This window comes from Salmo trutta, chromosome 38 (genome assembly GCF_901001165.1).
Source record: "Salmo trutta chromosome 38, fSalTru1.1, whole genome shotgun sequence".
Lineage (NCBI taxonomy): Eukaryota > Metazoa > Chordata > Actinopteri > Salmoniformes > Salmonidae > Salmo > Salmo trutta.
This window is the reverse complement of record NC_042994.1, coordinates 18696847-18721614: the sequence shown is the minus strand read 5'-3', so window position 1 is coordinate 18721614 and position 24768 is coordinate 18696847. Positions and strand designations below refer to the sequence as shown.

The window sequence follows — 24768 nt, the reverse complement described above, 5'->3', positions numbered from 1 at the left end:
AAACTATTTTGACTACTTCACTTCTGCTATTCATTTCATACTATACCATTGTGATCCAGGGCTATCAGGAGAGCTACCCAATCCCAGAGGGCCATCGGGGCTTCATCAGTGATGCCAGACTTCTGCAGATGCAGAGAGCTGAGAGAGAGGCCATGGAAGCAAAGCAAAGAAAGATAAGTGCTATCCATGAGAATTATGTCCGGACTGCTCTCATCGGGGTTGGCAGCACCTTCGCGCACCACTTCGTCCCCTCTATTCAGTGCATTCCGCGGCCGAAAGCTCCACCGAGGCCTTTGCCACGAAGGCTTGAACACATAGCTCTGGCCCCACTGAAGAACGTGGTGGGGGTGGACGGAGCCCAAGTTCGACCCGGATCTCACTCTCTGGAGTCCATCCAGGTAAATAAGTCATTCAGCAGCAGTAGCGTGCGGCCTGTTCCCGTCCCTCCCACTGGAGCTCCCTCCAAGAGGGGCAAGAAGAAGAAGGGCAGGCGGGGAGTCAAAGCCCTGAAAGTCCAGTTGGACCAGGGCTGTGCTGACTACAACAGACCCATTGACCTGATGGAGGAGGTGAGGGACATCGAGGCTCACCTGAAGGAGGAGGCCTGGAAGGTAGGATGGACTTGGAATTTATTGTAAATGTGAAAATTTGTGAAAACACAAGTGTAGACTTTACTGTGAAACCAACAGTGCAGTTCAAGAAGAGTTAGGAAAATATTTAACAAATAAACTAATGTAAACAATAATAATAATAAAAGTAACACAATGACATAACAATAACGAGGCTATATACAGGGGGCATCGGTACCGAGTCAGTGTGCGGGGGTACAGGTTAGTTGAGGGGGTACAGTGTGCGGGGGTACAGGTTAGAAAGGATACTCTCTTTGACGGCATGATAGAATAGATCCTAGAATACAGGATCTCTGTGTATTAGTTTATGTATATACTAGTTCTATATGCATTTCTATGATGGGAGCAATCTTTTCTGGTCTACGCCAAAGGTGGTACATGAGGTGAAGGCCATGGGCAGGAGAAGTTTGGGCTCGGCCATGTCCATGGGGGAAATAGCCACCAGCTCTCTGGGAAGCCTGAGCTCAGTGGATATGAACACCCCTGCGGAGCTCCGTGACTACTTGGATGTTGGGACCCCGGTAAAGTCGCGTGACAGCCCACCCAGGCCTGCTCCCCCTCCTACCAAGCCCAGGAGCAAACTGCCTCGGCCTACAAGGTTCCTTAGCCTTCAAAAGGCTGACACCGGCTCAGGTCAGTCCCTCTCATGTACTCACACTAATTTAAATTAGACAGGGAGATGAAGCTAGGTAGACTGATAGTAGGAAGGGAAGGGACACAAATGGCTTTAGCCCAGGGCTAAGACATTTTTCCACACTTGCTTTGCCTGTTGCACAGTGAGATAACCTTTGCTCAAGGCGAATTAGACCCTGCTTCTGAGCAGGTTGAGCACCAAAAATGTGTGCTAAATTGAAAATGATATCATAATGAACTAAGATGTTCTAGTGTTAAAAGCTACAAACAGATATGGAAATGAGTAAATGCATAAATACATACATACAGTTCACAGAGAGATAGATTTCTGCTGTCAACCCATAGACAAGAAGGCAGCCAGTGAGCCAAAGGGCCAAATAAAGAAAAGTCAGGACCAGGCCAGATTGCAGCCCCTGTCCAACCCAGAGCAGGCCCTGACTAAGACCTTCAAGCTGCTCCACTCTGCCTCTGATGACTGGTGAGCATTCACTGTAGACATGACCAATGGAGCTAGGCTAAAGGAAGCACAGTGTAGTGTCCTTGGAAATGTAGATTTGAGCTACAGAGCGTAGAAACTTCTGAAATTAAGAGACCAGAGTCCTAATTGATGAACATCATTATAATGTTTTTGGAAAATGTTGTGGAAATTGCTTACGTTTCTTTCACTGGCTTGCAGGGAGAAGAAGATCGAGGGCTTGACCTCTCTCCGTGTGATGGCTCAGAACCACATGGACATACTGATGCCTAAACTCCATGATATCTGCCTTGTCATTATAAATGAGGTAGCTGTATTCATTCACTGCCCTATTCATTCATCTGCACAAATCTGCTACATTTGGAGAACAAGTCAAATTATTGTGTCACGTTTCTGATGTTCGTGGGTTGTACTGCTCAACATTAATAGCTGGTCCTGTGCATGTTATTATGATTCAGGTGAAGAACCTGCGCTCTGCAGTGTCCTGTGCTGCCATGGCCACACTGGGTGACATGTACGTCCACCTCCAGAGGGCCATGGACAGTGAGGTGGAGGGGACGGCACGCGTGCTGCTGCACAAAGCCAGCGAGGCCAACACCTTCATCCGGCAGGGCGCCAACTGTGCCCTGGGTCACATGGTGCAGAGCTGCACCCCTACCCGTGTCATGAATGCCCTGCTGGTCGGTGGGCTGAGGTAAAGAGGGAGAGGGGTCAATTAACACTCACTAAGGGGTAGATCCGGACTTCACAAATGTTCACTTGGTCTCACATTGAAAGTTTGACTCGAGTGGAAGTTAGGATTCACTCCAAACAGACCTGAACTTTCTGGTGCAAAATGGTCACTGCTCGCTTAGGTATACCACACATTAGATTAGATTCAACTTTACTGTCATAGTACAAGTACAGTACAACGAAATGCAGTTAGCATCTGACCAGAAGTGCAAATAAAAGAGTGCAAAAAATGTACAAGTAAAACAATTAAGTACAATGTATGTTATTAAGTGGGATGTATAAATGTGCAATGAAGGCAAATGGCAAGTACAAATGGCAAGTCTAAATGTGCAATGAAGGCAAGTATTAGGGCCGGGACAATGCCAGTATCGCAATATATTTTCAATGGCAAAAATGAAAACACAAAGCAGATCTCACTCTTTGGTCCTTTAAAAACCTGCTGTATAAATCCGCTTCGTGTTTTGGATACTGGTATCGTCCCGGACCTAATTAGCAGTGGATGTATGTCATCTCTACACAAGAACATTTGTTAACACTTTATATGAAAGTGATGCTCCAGAGCAGGGCCGGCTCTAGCCTCTTTAGCCTCTTGGGGAGGTTTGGTTGGAAGGCCCCCACACCAAGCGGGCCCCCAAAAATTATGGCACCCCTCTTGACGGCGGAGAGAAACATGTGCATATTAAAGTTAATTTCCTGTAATTCAACACTACAGTAAATGGTGACCCCGATGTGATATATCTTACAGATACTTTGGACTAAATTTGAGTTTATTCTATTCTATTATTCTATTGGGGCAGCAGGTAGCCTAGTGGTTAGCGCGTTGGGCTTGTAACCAAAAGGTTGCAAGATTGAATCCCCGAGCTGACAAGGTAAAAATCTGTTGTTCTGCCCCTGAACAAGGCAGTTAACCCACTGTTCCTAGGCCGTCATTGAAAATAAGAGTTTGTTCTTAACTGACTTGCCACATGTTCATTATATATGATCATTTTATTTGTTTACAAATAAAATTATCATATATAATGAACACGTGGCCTACGTGAAGGCGAATATGCAAGCAATCTATATTTTTGAGTTATGGAAATCGACTCGTATTAATGATTTGATCAAAAAAGGCAAGAATGTTCTCACATTTGATTCGAATAGGGTTGAAATTCTTTAGTGCTGGCAATATGCACTGAGTATACTTAACATAGGGGGGCGGGGGGGTCTGGTGAACACGTCAGGGTTCTATGGCCGCAGGCAGAACAGCAGAAACAGGGTCAGCAGCACGACCAGGTGGACTAGGGACGGGGACAGCCAGGAGTCGTCAGGCCAGATAGTCCTGAGGCATGGTCCTAGGGCTCAGGTCCTCCGAGAGGGGAGAGCGAGAAAGATAGGAGAATTAGAGGGAGCATATATATGATCACACAGGACACCAGATAAGACAGGAGAATTACACCGGATATAACATAATGACCCTAGCCCCCCGTTCAAAGGCACTTAAATATTGTCTTGCCCATTCACCCTCTGAATGGCACACATACACAATCTATGTCCATATTGTCTGTCACGACTTCCGCCGAGGTCGGTCCCTCTCCTGGTTCGGGCGGCGTTCGGCGGTCTACGTCACCGACCTTCTAGCCATCGCCGATCTACTTTTCATTTTCCATTTGTTTTGTCCTTGTCTTACACACCTGATTTCATTCCCCCAATTACTTGTTCATTATTTAACCCTCTGTTCCTCCATGTTTGTTTGTGAGTGATTGTTTGTTTGTAATACGGTCCGTTATTGTGGCCTCGAATTATTGCGTTGTATTTGTGAATATTTGAGTAAATTATGTTTATTACTCATATCTGCTGTCCTGCGCCTGACTCCTCTACACCAGCTACACACAGGCAATATTACATTGTCTCAAAACTTTAAAATCCTTATTTAACCTGTCACCTCCCCTTCATTTATACTGATTGAAGTGGATTTAACAAGTGACATCAATAATTGGATTCACCTGGTCAGTCTGTCATGGAAAGAGAATACGTTCTTAATGTTTTGTATACTCAGTGTATTGACATGCATAAGAAAAAATACGAGAGAATGTTAATTCTAAAGCTTGCTGTGCTTTTACTCGGGAAAAACTAATAGCAACACAGCAAACTACTGATGAACTTCCCAGAGGAAATCAGAGCGCAGCATAGAGCAATTGGAAGCAGAACTTCAAGCATATGAAAAAGAGCATGATCAGACTAGGTCATTTCTACATGATGCGCAGCGAGATTTGTTAGAACAGAGCACAAATAGGCTCCAACGCGACATGTCTGACTGAGATGCAGATAGCTGCAAAGTCAGTCCCACCTAGGGTGTGGCCATGCCAGAGTATGTGAGCGGAGTGAGGAGTGGAGCTTGCCCTATTTGACTGGATCGTGGAGCAAGTTTCCCAGAGGCTGGAGCTTCGGCTTTCTCGCCCCCTTCAATTTCGCTCCAGTAGTGCTCCAGTTGCACTCATTTTACAAGCTCAGGGCATGCCCGGCCCAACATGCATTTGTATACTTGTGTGCTGCTATAGCACCTTGCTTTAGCTACTGTCATCTAATATTCTAAATATCTTCATAAAGAAGCTGATAAAACACACAGGTGAAAAATCAAGGAGACTTACAAAGATGAGGAGGACCAAGAGCAAGAGAGGGAGTGCGGTTATGTAGTGTCCACAACTAAAGAATGAAAAGACAGGTATCCCGAAAGCATGTACTTACTACGTGTACATGCTAACAGAAAGGAACGAGGTGGTTAGCTAGGTAGGTGTCATTTTAGCGCATTATTTATAAACAAAAAATTATCTCTAAAAAGTTCCGTTAATTTTCCTTCTATTATCTACACAATAGGCCATCATTGATGGCATGTTAACTAACTCTATTACCTCTTTCAAGGAGCGTTCTGTTTTGATAGGGATATTTGACCTAAAATCCTTTAGGCCTACCTACAGAACAAAATAAAAATAACTACGCATCCCTGCCCAGCCGGGCATTAGTGGCCCAAACGGTGTTTAGCATCCCAAGTGGCTCTGCAAGAGCTGAGAGCGTATTCTCTGCGGCTGGCCTGCTCTCCAGGCACAATCACATGAGCCTGAAGCTACAGACTCTGGCCAAACTCGTGTTTCTAAAAATGAATTCAAAGGCACTGTAGACTGAGCCTAATGAGGCATTTTTATTTCATTTGTATTTCATTCTAAGTAAGTCAATCAGCATGTATGTGCAATTGATAGACTATAACGATTTAATACAACAAAATGCTGTTTAAATGCTGAGCTTACACAGAACCCAAACTGGCTGCGCGCGTGCGCCATAGTGTTGACAGTACCAAAATACAACAACTCATTTACAAAAAACACTGCATCACAAACAAGTTACAACGTGAAATCGCCACTATCCCATTCATACCTTAGAGGACCAAACTACATCTCCCATAATGCAACGCCCGTACTGTTAGCTTCACAGAAAGGCATGATAGCTAGCAACAGCAGCACTTTTAGCACTCTGTAAACTATATTAATAACAACAATAAAACTCTGAAAGTTACATGTTTCTATAGTCTCACATTCCCTTAAAACAACAATATCTACAGCATTAACCTTGGGATGTTTTATTTATTTCACGATATGGACTTCTACAAAGGAGTCATATCAAGACACACCTTTCTCTCTGGGTTTTCTCGGACTGAAGAGAACGGCAGCTACGGGTAGCACCAGGGTGTTAGTAGGTGACGCATGCACCCAGATGAAATAAAATACATTTAATGAAACAAAACCCGAAGATGTTAACATCATTCAGCTACTGTAACTGCCCACCTAACATCAACAGGCAGCACCAGTAGCGCAACAATTAAAAATAGACACCAAAAGTAAAGTTCCTGGCGATCAAAGCGATCTGACTCCCCCCTTCTGTCTGAACTTGGAATATTCCTGTTCGCGGGCTTTGGCCCTGAACCAGGTTGTTCTGTTCTGCGTTGTGTACTATTCTAATAATTTGAAGTTTGATGGAATAACCATTTTAACTCTACTACAAATACATTTCGTATTAGGCTACATGTCTGACTCCTGACCTATTTAGAGTGTTTATATGCTGTTTAATACGACATGTAGCCTATTTGAAATTATGAGTGCTTCTTACAGTCACCTTTTCCTGTTGTTTACTTAAATACTTCATTCAAATCATATGGTTTGGTTTCAATATTTCAAAACCAAATGGTAGTTTTTATGCCACAGCTTTCAGCCAATCAGCATTCAGGGCTCGAACCACCCGGTTTATAATTACAATTATCTCACCAACCCCCTCATCACCACTCTGGGTAGCAGAGTTTCATTTGTGTTTACATCTGTAGGTCTGATATCTGATTGGAAGTTCACTTTTATAGTAGCATATTGGTCAACAACTCACATTGTTTTATTCTAACAACTCAGAGGCTTTTAAAAGAGTCTTAGAATCATTATCTCTCTTTTTCTTTGTTCCTGACCTGCGCTAGTGAGATACGCTCTCTCTCTCTCCACCCCAGCGACTCTTGGGGCATGGCCTTTCAGGCTATGACTTCTCGTTCTCTCCCTCTCTGATCATGCATAAGGTATTGCATTGTAATGTTTGTTAATGCCTTGTATATGATTTCATAATGTTAAATACCTTTCCACTCGCAGTCCAATTCTTGCCTGTCAATGTCAACTCATTGCCTAATGCTTCCTTGCATATTTTAAGTATCTTTATAGCGTAAAAGATAAACATTTTAATGTATAGTTATATATCAAATACTACCACACTACAAAGTCAATCAATTTAATATACACCATCACAAATATTCATTTTTTTTCATTTAGGCAGGTCTTAAGAAACATTATGATATTAATACCTCTACGGGATCAGTTTCAACCCTGCGGGACGGTTGAGCCAACGTAGGCCAATGTGATTAGTGTCACGACTTCCACCGAAGTCGGCTCCTCTCCTTGTTCGGGTGGCGTTCGGCGATCGACGTCACCGGCTTTCTAGCCATCGCCACTCCATTTCTCATATTCCATTGGTTTTGTCTTGTTCCATTACATACCTGGTTTTCATTCCATAATTACTGCATGTATTTAGTTCTCTGTTCTCCTCCATTGTCTTTGTGTGTAATTGTTTGTTTGTTATGTGGATTATTGTCAGGCGCTTTACTTTTGCTATGTTCCGTGTTTTTGGCACGTTATTGTTTTTATGTGCTGTCATTTTTGGAACGGCGTTAAAGTACACCTATTCACTACACTCTGCTCTCCTGCACCTGACTTTGCCTCCTGTACACACCCCTGACAGTTAGCATGAGGTTGTAAGTAACAAAAACATTTCCCAGGACATAGACATATCTGATATGGGCAGAAAGCTTAAATTCTTGTTAATCTAACTGCACTGTCCAATTTACAGTAGGTATTACAGTGAAAGAATACCAATCTATTTGTTTGAGAAGAGTGCACAATGTATTGATAAACCAATTAGGCACATTTGGGTAGTCTTGATACAACATTTTGAACAGATATACAATGGTTCATTGGATCAGTCTAAAACTTTGCACTGACACTGCTGTCATCTAGTGGCCAAAATCAAAATTGCCCCTGGGCTGGAATAATACCTTATGGCATTTCTCTTGCATTTCTAAGATGATGGTAGAAAAAACACACAAAAAAAAAGTTTACCAGATCTAATGTGTTATATTCTTCTACATTAATTTAACATTTCCACAAACTTCAAAGTGTTTCCTTTCACATGGTATCAAGAATATGCATATCCTTGCTTCAGGTCCTGAGCTACAGATAGTTTTGGGTATGTCATTTTAGGTGAAAATTGAAGGGTGCGATCTTTAAGAGGTTCTTTCAAAATAACATAATAGCATATTTTGAGTTTAATTATGTTACTATGCTTAGCTCAAGGCTCGACTTCAAGTTCAGTCTGCCATCAAGTCGAAACGGTCCTGTGGCAATATGTTTTCACCGTGGTGACGGAAAAGGGACATGGCTTGAAAACGTATCTCAATCCAGGGATGGAAGGTATCGCTGTACTCCTAATTGTCCCATTAGCCAAGCCTCGAAATCGAGAAGATTGAAATACTGCTAGTTTTTAATTAACTGCCTTTTTCATCAGCATGCTAGGTTATTCCACAACACTTCCGGCAGCAACTCACCCCAACGCTAGACGTCACATTTTAATGGAATCACATATTTTTGTTATGTCTTATACTTCCTTGTGTTGTGTACTTCTTATTTTACCATTACGTTATTTAGATTATTTTTAGCCATTGGTGGAGAGGTACTGTCTACTGATGTGTGCTAGCCTTTGGGGAGTAACAAGTAATTTATAAACATTTATAAAGTGTATATATAGTGAACACTTTAGATTAGGGGGTATTAGTGAGGCTCTGAGGTATTAGTAAGTGCATGTACACACATTCATAAATGCTCTCATTTAATGAATACACCATTCGTGACATTTATAAATACATTTATAAATATGTATATAAATGGTGAGTCAAACCATTAATCAACCATTAACAAATGCCTTGACAATAACTCCTTTTTAACTGGTTTATAGTACATTAGTAGTACATTATTAACCATTTACAAATTGTGAACATACTATGATCAAACACCTTATTAATTATCTGATAAATCATGAACAAATCATTTAAAATAGCGTTTATAAATGTGTAAATAACAATTTATAGATTTCTTATTGACATGTACAAATGTAGGAATAATGATTAATAAATGGTAATTGAACTCTTCACAAACAGTTTATAAATGGTATATTAAGGGACTTTAATATAAAGTCTTACTGAACATTTTGATCCATCGATGAGACTTCATCAATACAATCCATTATCATTCGTCTCCTAACTCATGTATCTCTATGACATGTAACTGATGTGCTCTGTTTTTCCTTCCTCAGCCACCGTAACGCTGCGGTGAGGAGCTGCACTGCTCAGCACCTGGAGAGACTGGCTGAGGTCATGGGGATGGCTCGTCTCCTGTCGGGGAAGAAAGACCTCACTGACCGTTTCTTGATTGCCGTCAGTAAACTGGCTGTGGACCCTGCACAGGAAGTCAGGTGGGATGTTCCTCCTGTAAAGTAGCTTGCTTAAACATAATGGCCCGCCTTAACTTAGGCCGTGATTCAATCCATGGCTCGCTATAGCACTAGATCGCCGACAATGCAGTTTTTAAAGGTAATTTACTCTTGAGTTGACATCTGCAGTGTTTACCACGAATACAAATTGAAATTGCCTTTAAAAGCCACATTGTCGGCTGTCTACAGCATCTATGCTAAAGGGTGTCATGGATTGAATTGCGGATTTTAGGGATTCCAAAACAACCACAGGTTCTCTTGGAGGGGAATAGTAATTGAAAACAAATAGGAAAAATTAGAAACTCAAATAAGTGCTACGTGGCATAGGAAAATCCAAGTCCAGGCACTCATGTGGGTTTGAAAGTTAAAAAGCCAAAAGCTTAGCTGAAGCCAAAGTCCGGCAGGGATGTTCTTCTCCCATCGCCAACTAGCGACCAGGTGTATGGTGTTCCCTCTGACACATTGGTGCAGCTGGCTTCCAGGTTAAGCGGGCATTGTGTCAAGATGCAGTGCGGCTTGGCTGGGTTGTGTTTCGGAGGACGCACGGCTCTCGACCTTCGCCTCTCCAGAGTCCTTACGGGAGTTGCAGCGATTGGACAGAGATTGTAACTACCTATTGGATACCACGAAATTGGGGTAAAAATTCAAGATGTAAATGAGTCCAAATAGTCAGTACATGATTCAGTTTCCTTCCTTCTGTTTGGTGCCTAATGAAGACAACCCTACTTGATCACAATGGTCGGCCTGAGCCAAGCGCTGTGCAGATTCGCTAAGATTTTCATAATAACGAACGGTTAATACCCAGTTGTTAGATAGTTGAGATGATTTGTAGATCAGGTAATGCGGTGCATTACTCAAACCGACCCTCTTGCAAATTCTACCTAATGTATGTCTTATTTTGATGGGATATTTTTTCTCAGGTTGCCATCAATTGATTACTGTTTTTAATCACAGACAGCAGAAATGATTTGATATGTTGCACGTTTAAGATGATATTAAAATCTTTGTCCACAGGCATCATAGTCGCAATATCTTGAGAAACGTGGCCACCAATGGCGACTTTGCTAAAATGTGGGACAAATTCGCTCCGAGGAAAGAGCGAGAATCCTTGAGGGAGGTCATCTCAAAGGTTAACCTCAAAGAAAGGTACATTCTCTCTGGATGATTAGAAGAAGTATGACAAATGAGCTGATATGATTACAGAACTCCAATCCCACTGGACACAGACATCAGTTCAATGTCTAGTTTTGATTTAAATTTGGGAAATCAACCAATGTGAAATTAACCAAAAATGTTGGTTAAAAGTTGGGTGAAAAAAATCCAATTGTGTTTTCCACATTGATTCACCGTCATCACATTGATTTTTTGTTGTTGTTGAAATGAGGTGGAAACAACGTTTATTCAACCAGTTTTGGCCCAATGGGATGAATTTAATATACTGTAAGATTATATCTTTCTGTCTTTTCTCTTTTTCAACAGGAATATCTGAATAATCCCCAACTTGACTATATGTTTGTATCTAAATATTTGCACATTTCCCAACTTGACTATTATCCCCTCCAGTCCCCAAACTCCAATATTTTCACTCATTCTAAGAAATTTGACACTATCATCCAAACCCCCATGTAAATGCATCTTTAAGCTGCATCGACTCCCTGTCCAAGTCCTGAATTCACTATAAGGCAATATGAACCACATTCAAAGCACTAAATGACCTTTCCTCGAAGCTCCTATCTGATCTACCAGCTCAATAGTGGTCTACTGAAACCATACTCACCATCTCAGGGGGTGCTCAGATCATCAACCACTGACCTCCACACCATCCTCAAAACCAGCAGTCCTCTTTTGGAGGCAGATTGGTCAGTGCTCCTGTATGGCACCAACATTGTGGATTTTCATCCAATGCTTCTGGAGTATGAGAACATTCTTTAGACAATAAAATTAGGTAAAATGGAAGCTGGCTACAGTCTCAGTTTTATCCTCCAAGACAGTGTGAGGATGTGTAACAATAATACCTGTAGTTTAATTTCATGATCAGGGCCAGATTACCGAATGGGCCCGCAGGGCACCTGCCCTATGGGCCCCGACCTCCAGGGAATATCATCATAACATCCAAAACTAAAAGTATAGTGGATGTATTTTACAGTACGTGGACGTTTTACAATTCGTGAGCTCGTTTCATAATTTGTAGCCATGTTTATTATAAATTTGTGCTCATTTTGTAGAAATTCGTGAGCATTTAAAAACATTTAGTGGGGATGTTTTATATCAATTTGCTTACTGGTGCTCTTCCATGCCGTCTCGAGGAGGGGTGCGTCACTTGAGTGGGTTGAGTCACTGACGTGATCTTCCTGTCTGGGTTGGTCCCCCCCTTGGGTTGTGCCGTGGCTTAGATCTTTGTGGGCTATACTCGGCCCTGTCTCAGGATGGTAAGTTGGTGGTTGAAGATATCCCTCTAGTGGTGTGGGGTCTGTGCTTTGGCAAAGTGGGTAGGGTCATATCCTGCCTGTTTGGCCTTGTCCGGGGGTATCGTCGGATGGGGCCACAGTGTCTCCCGACCTCTCCTGTCTCAGCCTCCAGTATTTATGCTGCAGTAGTTTATGTGTCGGGGAGCTAGGGTCAGTCTGTTATATCTGGAGTATTTCTCCTGTCTTATCCGGTGTCCTGTGTGAATTTAAGTATGCTCTGTCTAATTCTTTCTTTCTCTCTTTCTCTCTTTCTCTTTCTCTCTCTTTCTTTCTCTCTCTCTTTCTCGGAGGACCTGAGCCCTAGGACCATGCCTCAGGACTACCTTGCCTGATGACTCCTTGCTGTCCCCAGTCCACCTGGCTGTGCTGCTGCTCCAGTTTCAACTGTTCTGCCTGCGGCTATGGAACCCTGACCTGTTCACCGGACGTGCTACCTGTCCCAGACCTGCTGTTTTCAACTCTCCAGAGACAGCAGGAGCGGTAGAGATACTCTGAATGATCGGCTATGAAAAGCCAACTGACATTTACTCCTGAGGTTCTGACCTGTTGCACCCTCGACAACCACTGTGATTATTATTATTTGACCCTGCTGGTCATCTATGAACATTTGAACATCTTGGCCATGTTCTGTTATAATCTCCACCCGGCGCAGCCAGAAGAGGACTGGCCACCCCTCATAGCCTGGTTCCTCTCTAGGTTTCTTCCTAGGTTCTGGCCTTTCTAGGGAGTTGTTCCTAGCTACCGTGCTTCTACACATGCATTGCTTGCTGTTTGGGGTTTTAAGCTGGGTTTCTGTACAGCATTTTGAGATATCAGCTGATGTAAGAAGGGCTTTATAAATAAATTTGATTTGAAATTTGATTTGATATATGCTCCTTAAAACCAATGAGGAGATGGCACGTGGGTATATGCCCCTAAAAACAAATGAGGAGATGGAAGATACAGGACTTGCAGCGCGTCCAGTGTCACAAATAGAACCAAGTTCTATTTTAGCACCTGGCTAAGCAGATGCTTGCGTGCGTGCAATGATTGAATAACATGTATGTGTTCATTTATTTTGCAACTGGTCTGGTCAGCATGTTAGAGTTAGACAGGACTCCAGTCATGTCATACTGCAAAACACCACTAGATGCCGGACATGCCATTTGCATAGATGGGAATAACCAAGAATTCATGTGAAATCCATTCATGAGAATATTTAAAGAAAGGGAAAGGGGAATAGCTAGTTAGAGCACAAGTGGAAAAGGGTAGTCACTGGTGGGGACAAAAATAATGTTTGCTTCTTTCCGCCACACATTACAATAGTGGTTGTTGTATTTTCTGTTCTGTTTGATTATCACTGGATTTGGGCTTTGTTGCCCTTGTTTACAGTGACCTAAATAATGCTCAAGTAAAAGATGGTGCCTCACAACCACGACCACCCAGAGTTTATGCCATTGGTTTCTACATCCAGCTTCTAATGGTGCATTTCCATACAGGATTTACCCCAGTATTTTACCCATGGATCTGGTAGACCTGCTCTCATTTGGGGCCAAGGCAATGCTCTGTGTTCTTTTCAGCTGTTTTTTACATAACAATGGCTATCTGTGAACTTTAACACCTTCTCACAAAGCAACAGACTTGAATGATGCAGAGATTGTTGATGCTGTCACCATAAGTCTTTAGAGCTGACATTAACATAAAACCCTGGTCGAAACCCTGGAGTGTGGGTAAGTCTATATGGAAAAGTACCACTAGAGGGAGCCACATCCCAACATGTGATCCTGGATCCACAAATCTATCAGCAAGTGTCAACATTTATGCAAGGTCTCAGTCTCACATCAAAATTAGACGTTCATCCATGTTTCTCAAACTTCAAATTTCAAAGTTGTTCCAAATGTTAAATCTCAAAGGGTTTAAGGTTAAATTTACGGATTAACTCCGGATTTTAAGGTTAAGTTTAGGCATTAACTCCAAATGGTTAAGTTAAGGGGTAAGGTTTGGGATAGGCTTATAAGAAAACTATCAAAAATGACTTTCTATCGCTGGATTCAACCATGAAACCTTTGGAGTCAGAGGCAGATGCTTTTCCACATGCACAATGTCCTAGAAAAACCAAAACTTACTCAAAGGTAACAGCGCTCACTGTTGCCCCTGGTGGCCGGTTTCCACGTCATATCCTGACATCCTCAGCCATGGATGGATGTCGAATACTGACTTGTATCACGGGTGATCTGCCTGCAAAACTCTGATTCCATTCCAGTCTGGCTCAGCTCAGCAAATGTAGCAATTGGACATTTGAAAACGTAGAAAATCCAATTCAATGATATTGTTGTTTCCTGAACTGAGTGAACTCATGAACTGCATTTGACTTCATTTTCAGAGTTAATTGAGTTGAAATGGAATGAAGGCCAACCCTGCTAACCATGGTCCTTCCCTGTAAAGTCTAGACCTTTCCCATCAAAACCCCAAGCCCCCATCCTTGTCTACAGTGCCTTCAGAAAGTATTCATACACCTTGACTTATTTCACATTTTGTTGTGTTACAGCCTGAATTCAAAATTGATTATATGTTTTTCACCATAATGAAAAAGTGAAAACGTATATTAAGAAATGTTTGCAAAGGTATTGAATATTTAATACTGAAATATCTAATTTACATAAGTATTCACACCCTTGAGCCAATACTTTGTACAAGCACCTTTGGCAGCGATTACAGCTGTGAGTCTTTCTGGGTAAGTGTCTAAGAGCTTTCCACACCTGGATTGTGCAACATTTGCCTATTATTCTTTTCAATATTCTTCAAGCTCTATACCAGGCAGTGTCAGAGGAAGGCCCTAAAAATTGTCAAAGGCTCCAGCCACCCAAGTCATAGACTGTTCTCTCTGCTACTGCACAGCCAAAAGGCTCCTTAACAGCTTCTACCCCTAAGCCATAGCACTGCTGAACAGTTAATCAAATTGTTACCCGGACTATTTGCATTGACACCCTTTTTTTATTAATATTTGTTATTATTATCTGCATTGACTCTCTTGCACAGGCTCGATATACACTCACTGGACTCTAACCATACACTTACACTGACACTCCCAAACACACACACACAAAATAGCTTATGGACAACAAAGTCAAGGTGTTGGAGTGGCCATCACAAAGCCCTGATCTCAATCCAATAGAACATTTGTGGGCAGAACTGAAAAAGCTTGTGTGAGCAACGAGGCCTACAAACCTGACCAGCTCTGTCAGGAGGAATGGGCCAAAATTCACCCAACTTATTGTGGGAAGCTTGTGGAAGGCTACTCGAAACGTTTGACCCAAGTTAAACAATTTAAAGGCAATGCTACCAAATACTAATTGAGTGTATGTAAACTTCTGACCCACTGGGAATGTGATGAAAGATATAAAAGCTGAAATAAATCATTCTCTCTACTATTATTCTGACATTTCACATTCTTAAAATAAAGTAGTGATCCTAACTGACCTAAAACAGGGAGTTTTTACTAGGATTAAATGAATTGTGAAAAACTGAGTTTAAAAGTATTTGGCTAAGGTGTATGTTAACTTCCGACTTCAACTGTATATTTCCACTATCGGAAACAATGGGACGACCTCAGAGCTCCATGAGCAATTTTTTGTTGTTGTTTATGTTACAACGTGGGCAGGTCTCATTGCCAACAATAGCAAAGCAGGCATTGTGACGTAGAACAATGGGCTAGGAATAGAACATTCGGAAAGCGAGTTGGTGCCACGGTGCTCAATAGAACTAATAGGAGCTGGCAGGGTGAAAAATGCCCTAAAATAAGGCCTGTTTTTTGTGATTATTTAAAAACTACGGCAAACAGCTGGGATATGGTAATATTGTGAAACTAGGCTCCACGGCGGATGCAATGGTATTCCTCCAAAGCTCCATTGTCCTGAGCCTGCACAACTCTGCCAGGACCTAGGATCAAGGGAGATACTAAAGTGTTTTAGTACTATATCTCTTGACACAATGATGAAAATAATCATGGCCTCCAAACCCTCAAGCTGCATACTGGACCCTATTCCAACTAAACTACTGAAAGAGCTGCTTCCTGTGCTTGGCCCTCCTATGTTGAACATAATAAACGGCTCTCTATCCACCGGATGTGTACCAAGCTCACTAAATGTGGCAGTAATAAAGCCTCTCTTGAAAAAGCCGAATCTTGACCCAGAAATTATAAAAAACTATCGGCCTATATCGAATCTTCCATTCCTCTCAAATATTTTAGAAAAAGCTGTTGCACAGCAACTCACTGCCTTCCTGAAGACAAACAATGTATACGAAACGCTTCAGTCTGGTTTTAGACCCCATCATAGCACCGAGACTGCACTTGTGAAGGTGGTAAATGACCTTTTAATGACGTCAGACCGAGGCTTTGCATCTGTCCTCGTGCTCCTAGATCTTAGTGCCGCTTTTGATACCATCGATCACCACATTCTTTTGGAGAGATTGGAAACCCAAATTGGTCTACATGGACAAGTTCTGGCCTGGTTTAGATCTTATCTGTCGGAAAGATATCAGTTTGTCTCTGTGAATGGTTTGTCCTCTGACAAATCAATTGTAAATTTCGGTGTTCCTCAAGGTTCCGTTTTAGGACCACTATTGTTTTCACTATATATTTTACCTCTTGGGGATGTCATTCGAAAACATAATGTTAAATTTCACTGCTATGCGGATGACACACAGCTGTACATTTCAATGAAACATGGTGAAGCCCCAAAATTGCCCTCGCTAGAAGCCTGTGTTTCAGACATAAGGAAGTGGATGGCTGCAAACGTTCTACTTTTAAACTCGGACAAAACAGAGATGCTTGTTCTAGGTCCCAAGAAACAAAGAGATCTTCTGTTGAATCTGCCAATTAATCTGGATGGTTGTACAGTCGTCTCAAATAAAACTGTGAAGGACCTCGGCATTACTCTGGACCCTGATCTCTCTTTTGAAGAACATATCAAGACTGTCACAAGGACAGCTTTTTTCCATCTACGTAACATTGCAAAAATAGTCTGGCCCAGGAGTGTGAAGGTGAACGGAAAGGCTGGAGCAACGAACCGCCCTTGCTGTCTCTGCCTTGACGGTTCCCCTCTTTCCACTGGGATTCTCTGCCTCTAACCCTATTACAGGGGCTGAGTCACTGGCTTACTGGTGTTCTTCCATGCCGTCCATGGGAGGGGTGCGTCACTGACGTGGTCTTCCTGTCTGGGTTGGCGCCCCCCCTTGGGTTGTGCCATGGCGGAGATCTTTGTGGGCTATACTCGGCCTTGTCTTAGGACGGTTAGTTGGTGGTTGTAGACATCCCTCTAGTAGTGTGGGGACTGTGCTTTGGCAAAGTGGGTGGGGTTATATCCTGCCTGTTTGGCCCTGTCCGGGGGTATCATCGGATGGGGCCACAGTGTCTTCTGATCCCTCCTGTCTCAGCCTCCAGTATTTATGCTGCAGTAGTTTATGTGTCGGGGGGCTAGGGTCAGTCTGTTACATCTGGAGTATTTCTCTTGTCTTATCCGGTGTCCTGTGTGAATTTAAATATGCTCTCTCTAATTCTCTCTTTCTCTCTTTCTTTCTTTCTCTCGGAGGACCTGAGCCCTAGGACCATGCCTCAGGACTACCTGGCATGATGACTCCTTGTTGTCCCCAGTCCACCTGGCCATGCTGCTGCTCCAGTTTCAACTGTTCTGCCTGCGGCTATGGAACCCTGACCTGTTCACCGGACGTGCTTGTTGCACCCTCGACAACTACTATGATTATTATTATTTGACCATGCTGGTCATTTATGAACATTTTAACATCTTGACCATGTTCTGTTATAATATCCACCCGGCACAGCCAGAAGAGGACTGGCCACCCCTCATAGCCTGGTTCCTCTCTAGGTTTCTTCCTAGGTTTTTGGCCTTTCTAGGGAGTTTTTCCTAGGGAGTTTTTCCTAGCCACCGTGCTTCTTTCACATGCATTGCTTGCTGTTTGGGGTTTTAGGCTGGGTTTCTGTACAGCACTTTGAGATTTCAGCTGATGTACGAAGGGCTATATAAATACATTTGATTTGAAAAATTTGATTTAAATGGACCATTTTTTTATCAGAAAAAAGCATTGTTAAAAATGTCATGAGTCCAGCCTAACTGGAGCATCTAGGCTAGTCACTTCCCAGGGAAAGGATGGTCTTCAGTCGGCCTGTTGTCCACGAAGTGATAGGAACACACATAGGGTCGGTTTGGTGGTTTCTTCAAGTTCAATGAATCCCAGCCTAAATCCACATTTGCCTGAAACATGAGATAAGGACTAAGTTTGCCTAACCCCTAGTCGGAACAGTCCTTCTGAGATACTGTATCTACCACTATGCTAGAGTTATCTGCAGTCGGATTCAATGTGTAAATACAATTCATTTAACCTGTTTAGGATAGGGGGCAGTATTTTCACGGCCGGATAAAAAACGTACCCGATTTAATCTGGTTATTACTCCTGCCCAGAAACTAGAATATGCATACAATTATTTTATTTGGATTGAAAACACCCTAAAGTTTCTTAAACTGTTTGAATGGTGTCTGTGAGTATAACAGAACTCATATGACAGGCCAAAACCTGAGAAGATATCATACAGGAAGTGCCCCCTCTGACCATTTCTTGGCCTTCTATAGCCTCTTTATGGAAAATAGAGGATCTCTGCTGTAACGTGACATTTTCTAAGGCTCCCATAGGCTCTCAGAAGGCGCCAGAACGGGGAATGATGACTCTGCAGTCCCTGGGCGAAAAACAGTAGGGGATTTGGAAAGTGGTCGATCTGAGAACAATGACACGGGTGCGCGCGTGCATGTGACGACTCCATTTTACTTATTTCAGTCTTTGAACGGATACAATGTCTCCCGGTCGGAATATTATCGCTATTTTATGAGAAAAATCGCATAAAATTGATTTTAAACAGCGTTTGACATGCTTCGAAGTACGGTAATGGAATATTTTGAATTTTTTTGTCACGATACCCGCTGGCGCGTCACCCTTCGGATAGTGTCTTGAACGCAAGAACAGAACGCAGCTATTTGGATATAACTATGGATTATTTGGAACCAAAACAACATTGGGTGTTGAAGTAGAAGTCCTGGGAGTGTATTCTGACGAAGAACAGCAAAGGTAATCCAATTTTTCTTATAGTAAATCTCAGTTTGGTGGGTGTCAAAATAGCTAGCCATGATGGCCGTGCTATCTACTCAGAATATTGCAAAATGTGCTTTCACCGAAAAGCTATTTTAAAATCGGACACCGCGATTGCATAAAGGACTTCTGTATCTATAATACTAAAAATAATTTGTTTTTTGTGAACGTTTATCGTGAGTCATTTTGTAAATTTACCGGAAGTTTTCGGTGGGTATGCTAGTTCTGAATGTCACATGCTAATGTAAAAATCTGTTTTTTGAGATAAATATGAACTTGATTGAACAAAACATGCATGCATGTATTGTATAACATAATGTCCATAATGTCTGATGAAGATCATCAAAGGTTAGTGCTGCATTTAGCTGTGGTTTTGGTTTTTGTGACATTATATGCTAGCTTGAAAAATGGGTGTGTGATTATTTCTGGCTGGGTCCTCTCCTGACATAATCTAATGTTTTGCTTTCGTTGTAAAGCCTTTTTGAAATCGGGCAATGTGGTTAGATAAAGGAGAGTCTTGTCTTTAAAATGGTGTAAAAAAAAGTCAGTGTTTTCCCGGCCTCTGAGAGCCTATGGAAGCCGTAGGAAGTGTCACGTTACAGCTAAGATCCCCACTCTTCAATAAGCAGAGACAAGAAGAACGACTCCTTGTCAGACAGGCCACTTACTGCATGAAACCTTCTCAGGTTTTTGCCTGCCATATGAGTTCTGTTATACTCACAGACACCATTCAAACAGTTTTATAAACTTTAGGGTGTTTTCTATCCAAAGCCAATAATTATATGCATATTCTAGTTACTGGGCAGGAGTAGTAACCAGATTAAATCGGGTACGTTTTTTATCTGCATCTGCAGAAGTCTGGCATCACTGATGAAGCCCCGATGGCCCTCTGGGATTGGGTAGCTCTCCTGATAGCCCTGGATCACAATGGTACAGTATGAAATGAATAGCAGAAGGGAAGTAGTCAAAATAGTTTCTACAGTGTGTCATATAAAGCTTTTAAGCTAAAGATGTTATGGATGTAGGCCTACTATATGTCTATGAAACCACAAAATAAACACAGCGATATTTTTGAAAAACGTTTGAAATACTGATGAGCCTTACAAAACTTGAAAACTTGTCCTGGTCATCCTGTTGGTTTAAAGCCATGTTTTGCTTCCTCAAGTTTTCGATGACGCTCTTCATCTGAGAGTTCTCCTTCTGGAGTTTGTCAAACTCACTTGATTTTCTTCCTCGATAAGCCATTGATGATAAATATTAACACTCTCAAAATAAGAACTTAACCTATCTCTGTGAGAGAACTATCATGAAATGAGTGGAAATGAAATTTTGCTTGTCAGATGGAACCAGCAATGATATCATGGCAAGGATTCCGTTACATTGTGATGTCATAATGGGGTCTGTTGACAGCACTGAGCACATGGTGAACATCCATGAAAGCTTTTTGATTCCCATATAAAATCATAAATGTGTGATGAATTTGTAAATACTATATATACACTGCTCAAAAAAATAAAGGGAACACTTAAACAACACAATGTAACTCCAAGTCAATCACACTTCTGTGAAATCAAACTGTCCACTTAGGAAGCAACACTGATTGACAATAAATTTCACATGCTGTTGTGCAAATGGAATAGACAACAGGTGGAAATTATAGGCAATTAGCAAGACACCCCCAATAAAGGAGTGGTTCTGCAGGTGGTGACCATAGACCACTTCTCAGTTCCTATGCTTCCTGGCTGATGTTTTGGTCCCTTTTGAATGCTGGTGGTGCTTTCACTCTAGTGGTAGCATGAGACGGAGTCTACAACCCACACAAGTGGCTCAGGTAGTGCAGCTCATCCAGGATGGCACATCAATGCGAGCTGTGGCAAGAAGGTTTGCTGTGTCTGTCAGCGTAGTGTCCAGAGCATGGAGGCGCTACCAGGAGACAGGCCAGTACATCAGGAGACGTGGAGGAGGCCGTAGGAGGGCAACAACCCAGCAGCAGGACCGCTACCTCCGCCTTTGTGCAAGGAGGAGCAGGAGGAGCACTGCCAGAGCCCTGCAAAATGACCTCCAGCAGGCCACAAACGTGCATGTGTCTGCTCAAATGGTCAGAAACAGACTCCATGAGGGTGGTATGAGGGCCCGACGTCCACAGGTGAGGGTTGTGCTTACAGCCCAACACCGTGCAGGACGTTTGGCATTTGCCAGAGAACACCAAGATTTGCAAATTCGCCACTGGCTCCCTGTGCTCTTCACAGATGAAAGCAGGTTCACACTGAGCACGTGACAGACTTGACAGAGTCTGGAGACGCCGTGGAGAACATTCTGCTGCCTGCAACATCCTCCAGCATGACCGGTTTGGCGGTGGGTCAGTCATGGTGTGGGGTGGCATTTCTTTAGGGGGCCGCACAGCCCTCCATGTGCTCGCCAGAGGTAGCCTGACTGCCATTAGGTACCGAGATGAGATCCTCAGACCCCTTGTGAGACCATATGCTGGTGCGGTTGGCCCTGGGTTCCTCCTAATGCAAGACAATGCTAGACCTCATGTGGCTGGAGTGTGTCAGCAGTTCCTGCAAGAGGAAGGCATTGATGCTATGGACTGGCCCGCCCGTTCCCCAGACCTGAATCCAATTGAGCACATCTGGGACATCATGTCTCGCTCCATCCACCAACGCCACGTTGCACCACAGACTGTCCAGGAGTTGGCGGATGCTTTAGTCCAGGTCTGGGAGGAGATCCCTCAGGAGACCATCCCCCACCTCATCAGGAGCATGCCCTGGCGTTGTAGGGAGGTCATACAGGCACGTGGAGGCCACACACACTACTGAGCCTCATTTTGACTTGTTTTAAGGACATTACATCAAAGTTGGATCAGCCTGTAGTGTGGTTTTCCACTTTAATTTTGAGTGTGACTCCAAATCCAGACCTCCATGGGTTGATAAATTGGATTTCCATTGATTATTTTTGTGTGATTTTGATGTCAGCACATTCAACTATGTAAAGAAAAAAGTATTTAAGAAGATTATTTCTTTCATTCAAATCTAGGATGTGTTGTTTAAGTGTTCCCTTTATTTTTTTGAGCAGTGTATATATAAACTCAGCAAAAAAGAAACGTCCCTTTTTTAGGACACTGTCTTCCACAGATAATTTGTAAAAATCCAAGTAACTTCACAGATCTTCATTGTAAAGGGTTTAAACACTGTTTCCCATGCTTGTTCAATGAACCATAAACAATTATTGAACATGCACCTGTGGAACAGTCATTAAGACACTAACAGCTTACAGACGGTAGGCAATTAAGGTCACAGTTATGAAAACTTAGGACACCAAACAGGCCTTTCTACTGACTCTGAAAAACACCAAAAGAAAGATGCCCAGGGTCCCTGCTCATCTGCGTGAACGTGCCTTAGGCATGCTGCAAAAAGTCATGAGGACTGCAGATGTGGCCAGGGCAATAAATTGCAATGTCCGTACTGTGAGACGCCTAAGACAGCGCAACAGGGAGACAGGACGGACAGCTGATCATACTCGCAGTGGCAGACCACGTTTAACAACACCTGCACAGGATCGGTACATGCAAACATCACACCTGCGGGACAGGTACAGGATGGCAACAACAACTGCCCGAGTTACACCAGGAACGCACAATCCCTCTATCAGTGCTCAGACTGTCCGCAATAGGCTGTGAGAGGCTGGACTGAGGGCTTGTAGGCCTGTTGTAAGGCAAGTCCTCACCAGACATCACCGGCAACAGCGTCGCCTATGGGCACAAACCCACCGTCGCTGGACCAGACAGGACTGCCAAAAAGTGCTCTTCATTGACGAGTCGTGATTTTGTCTCACCAGGGGTGATGGTCAAATTCACGTTGACATTTCACATTCTTAAAATAAAGTGGTGATCCTAACTAACCTAAGACAGGGGATTTTTACTAGGATTAAATTTCAGGAATTGTGAAAAACTGAGTTTAAATGTATTTGGCTAAGGTGTATGTAAACTTCCGACTTCAACTGTATACGGATATGTATATAAACTCAGCAAAAAAAAGAAATGTCCTCTCATTGTCAACTGCGTTTATTTTCAGCAAACTTAACGTGTAAATATTTGTATGAACATAACAAGATTCAACAACTGAGACATAAACTGAACCAGTTCCACAGAAATGTGACTAACAGAAATTGAATAATGTGTCCCTGAACAAAGGGGGGGTCAAAATCAAAAGTAACAGTCAGTATCTGATGTGGCCACCAACTGCTTTAAGTACTGCAGTGCATCTCCTCCTCATGGACTGCACCAGATTTGCCAGTTCTTGCTGTGAGATGTTACCCCACTCTTCCACCAAGGCACCTGCAAGTTCCCAGACATTTCTGGGGGGAATGGCCCTAGCTCTCACCCTCCGATCCAACAGGTCCCAGACGTGCTCAACGGGATTGAGATCCGGGCTCTTTGCTAACCATGGCAGAACACTTATATTCCTGTCTTGTAGGAAATAATGTACAGAACGAGCAGTATGGCTGGTGGCATTGTCACGCTGGAGGGTCATGTCAGGATGAGCCTGCAGGAAGTGTACCACATGAGGGAGGAGGATGTCTTCCCTGTAATACACAGCGTTGAGACTGCCTGCAATGACAACAAGCTCAGTCATATGATGCTGTGACACACAGGTCTCGGTGTAACGCTCATTCCTTCGACGATAAACGTGAATTTGACCATCACCCCTGGTGAGACAAAATCACGACTCGTCAATGAAGAGCACTTTTTGGCAGTCCTGTCTGGTCCAGCGACGGTGGGTTTGTGCCCATAGGCGACGCTGTTGCCGGTGATGTCTGGTGAGGACTTGCCTTACAACAGGCCTACAAGCCCTCAGTCCAGCCTCTCACAGCCTATTGCGGACAGTCTGAGCACTGATAGAGGGATTGTGCGTTCCTGGTGTAACTCGGGCAGTTGTTGTTGCCATCCTGTACCTGTCCCGCAGGTGTGATGTTTGCATGTACCGATCCTGTGCAGGTGTTGTTACACGTGGTCTGCCACTGCGAGTATGATCAGCTGTCCGTCCTGTCTCCCTGTTGCGCTGTCTTAGGCGTCTCACAGTACGGACATTGCAATTTATTGCCCTGGCCACATCTGCAGTCCTCATGACTTTTTGCAGCATGCCTAAGGCACGTTCACGCAGATGAGCAGGGACCCTGGGCATCTTTCTTTTGGTGTTTTTCAGAGTCAGTAGAAAGGCCTGTTTGGTGTCCTAAGTTTTCATAACTGTGACCTTAATTGCCTACCGTCTGTAAGCTGTTAGTGTCTTAATGACTGTTCCACAGGTGCATGTTCAATAATTGTTTATGGTTCATTGAACAAGCATGGGAAACAGTGTTTAAACCCTTTACAATGAAGATCTGTGAAGTTACTTGGATTTTTACAAATTATCTGTGGAAGACAGTGTCCTAAAAAAGGGACGTTTCTTTTTTGCTGAGTTTATATATACACTGCTCAAAAAAATAAAGGGAACACTTAAACAACACATCCTAGATTTGAATGAAAGAAATAATCTTCTTAAATACTTTTTTCTTTACATAGTTGAATGTGCTGACATCAAAATCACACAAA

The 24768-nt window shown here is 42.9% G+C and overlaps 1 protein-coding gene and 1 long non-coding RNA gene across 2 annotated transcripts in view; both read left to right on the top strand.

Moving 5' to 3' along the window:
• Window positions 1-546: 546 nt before the first annotated feature.
• LOC115178462 (TOG array regulator of axonemal microtubules protein 1-like) overlaps window positions 547-24768 on the top strand; it is a 37850-nt gene continuing 13628 nt past the window's right edge. Inside the window, exons 1-2 of the mRNA XM_029739651.1 lie at window positions 547-611; window positions 1001-1262. Coding sequence (XP_029595511.1) covers window positions 561-611; window positions 1001-1262 — 313 coding nt within the window. The 5' untranslated portion in view covers window positions 547-560. The remainder of the gene's footprint in view (window positions 612-1000; window positions 1263-24768) is intronic.
• LOC115178465 (uncharacterized) lies at window positions 9948-11691 on the top strand. The gene is made up of 2 exons (XR_003872632.1): window positions 9948-10209; window positions 10588-11691. It is a non-coding gene; the product is annotated as an uncharacterized LOC115178465 (long non-coding RNA).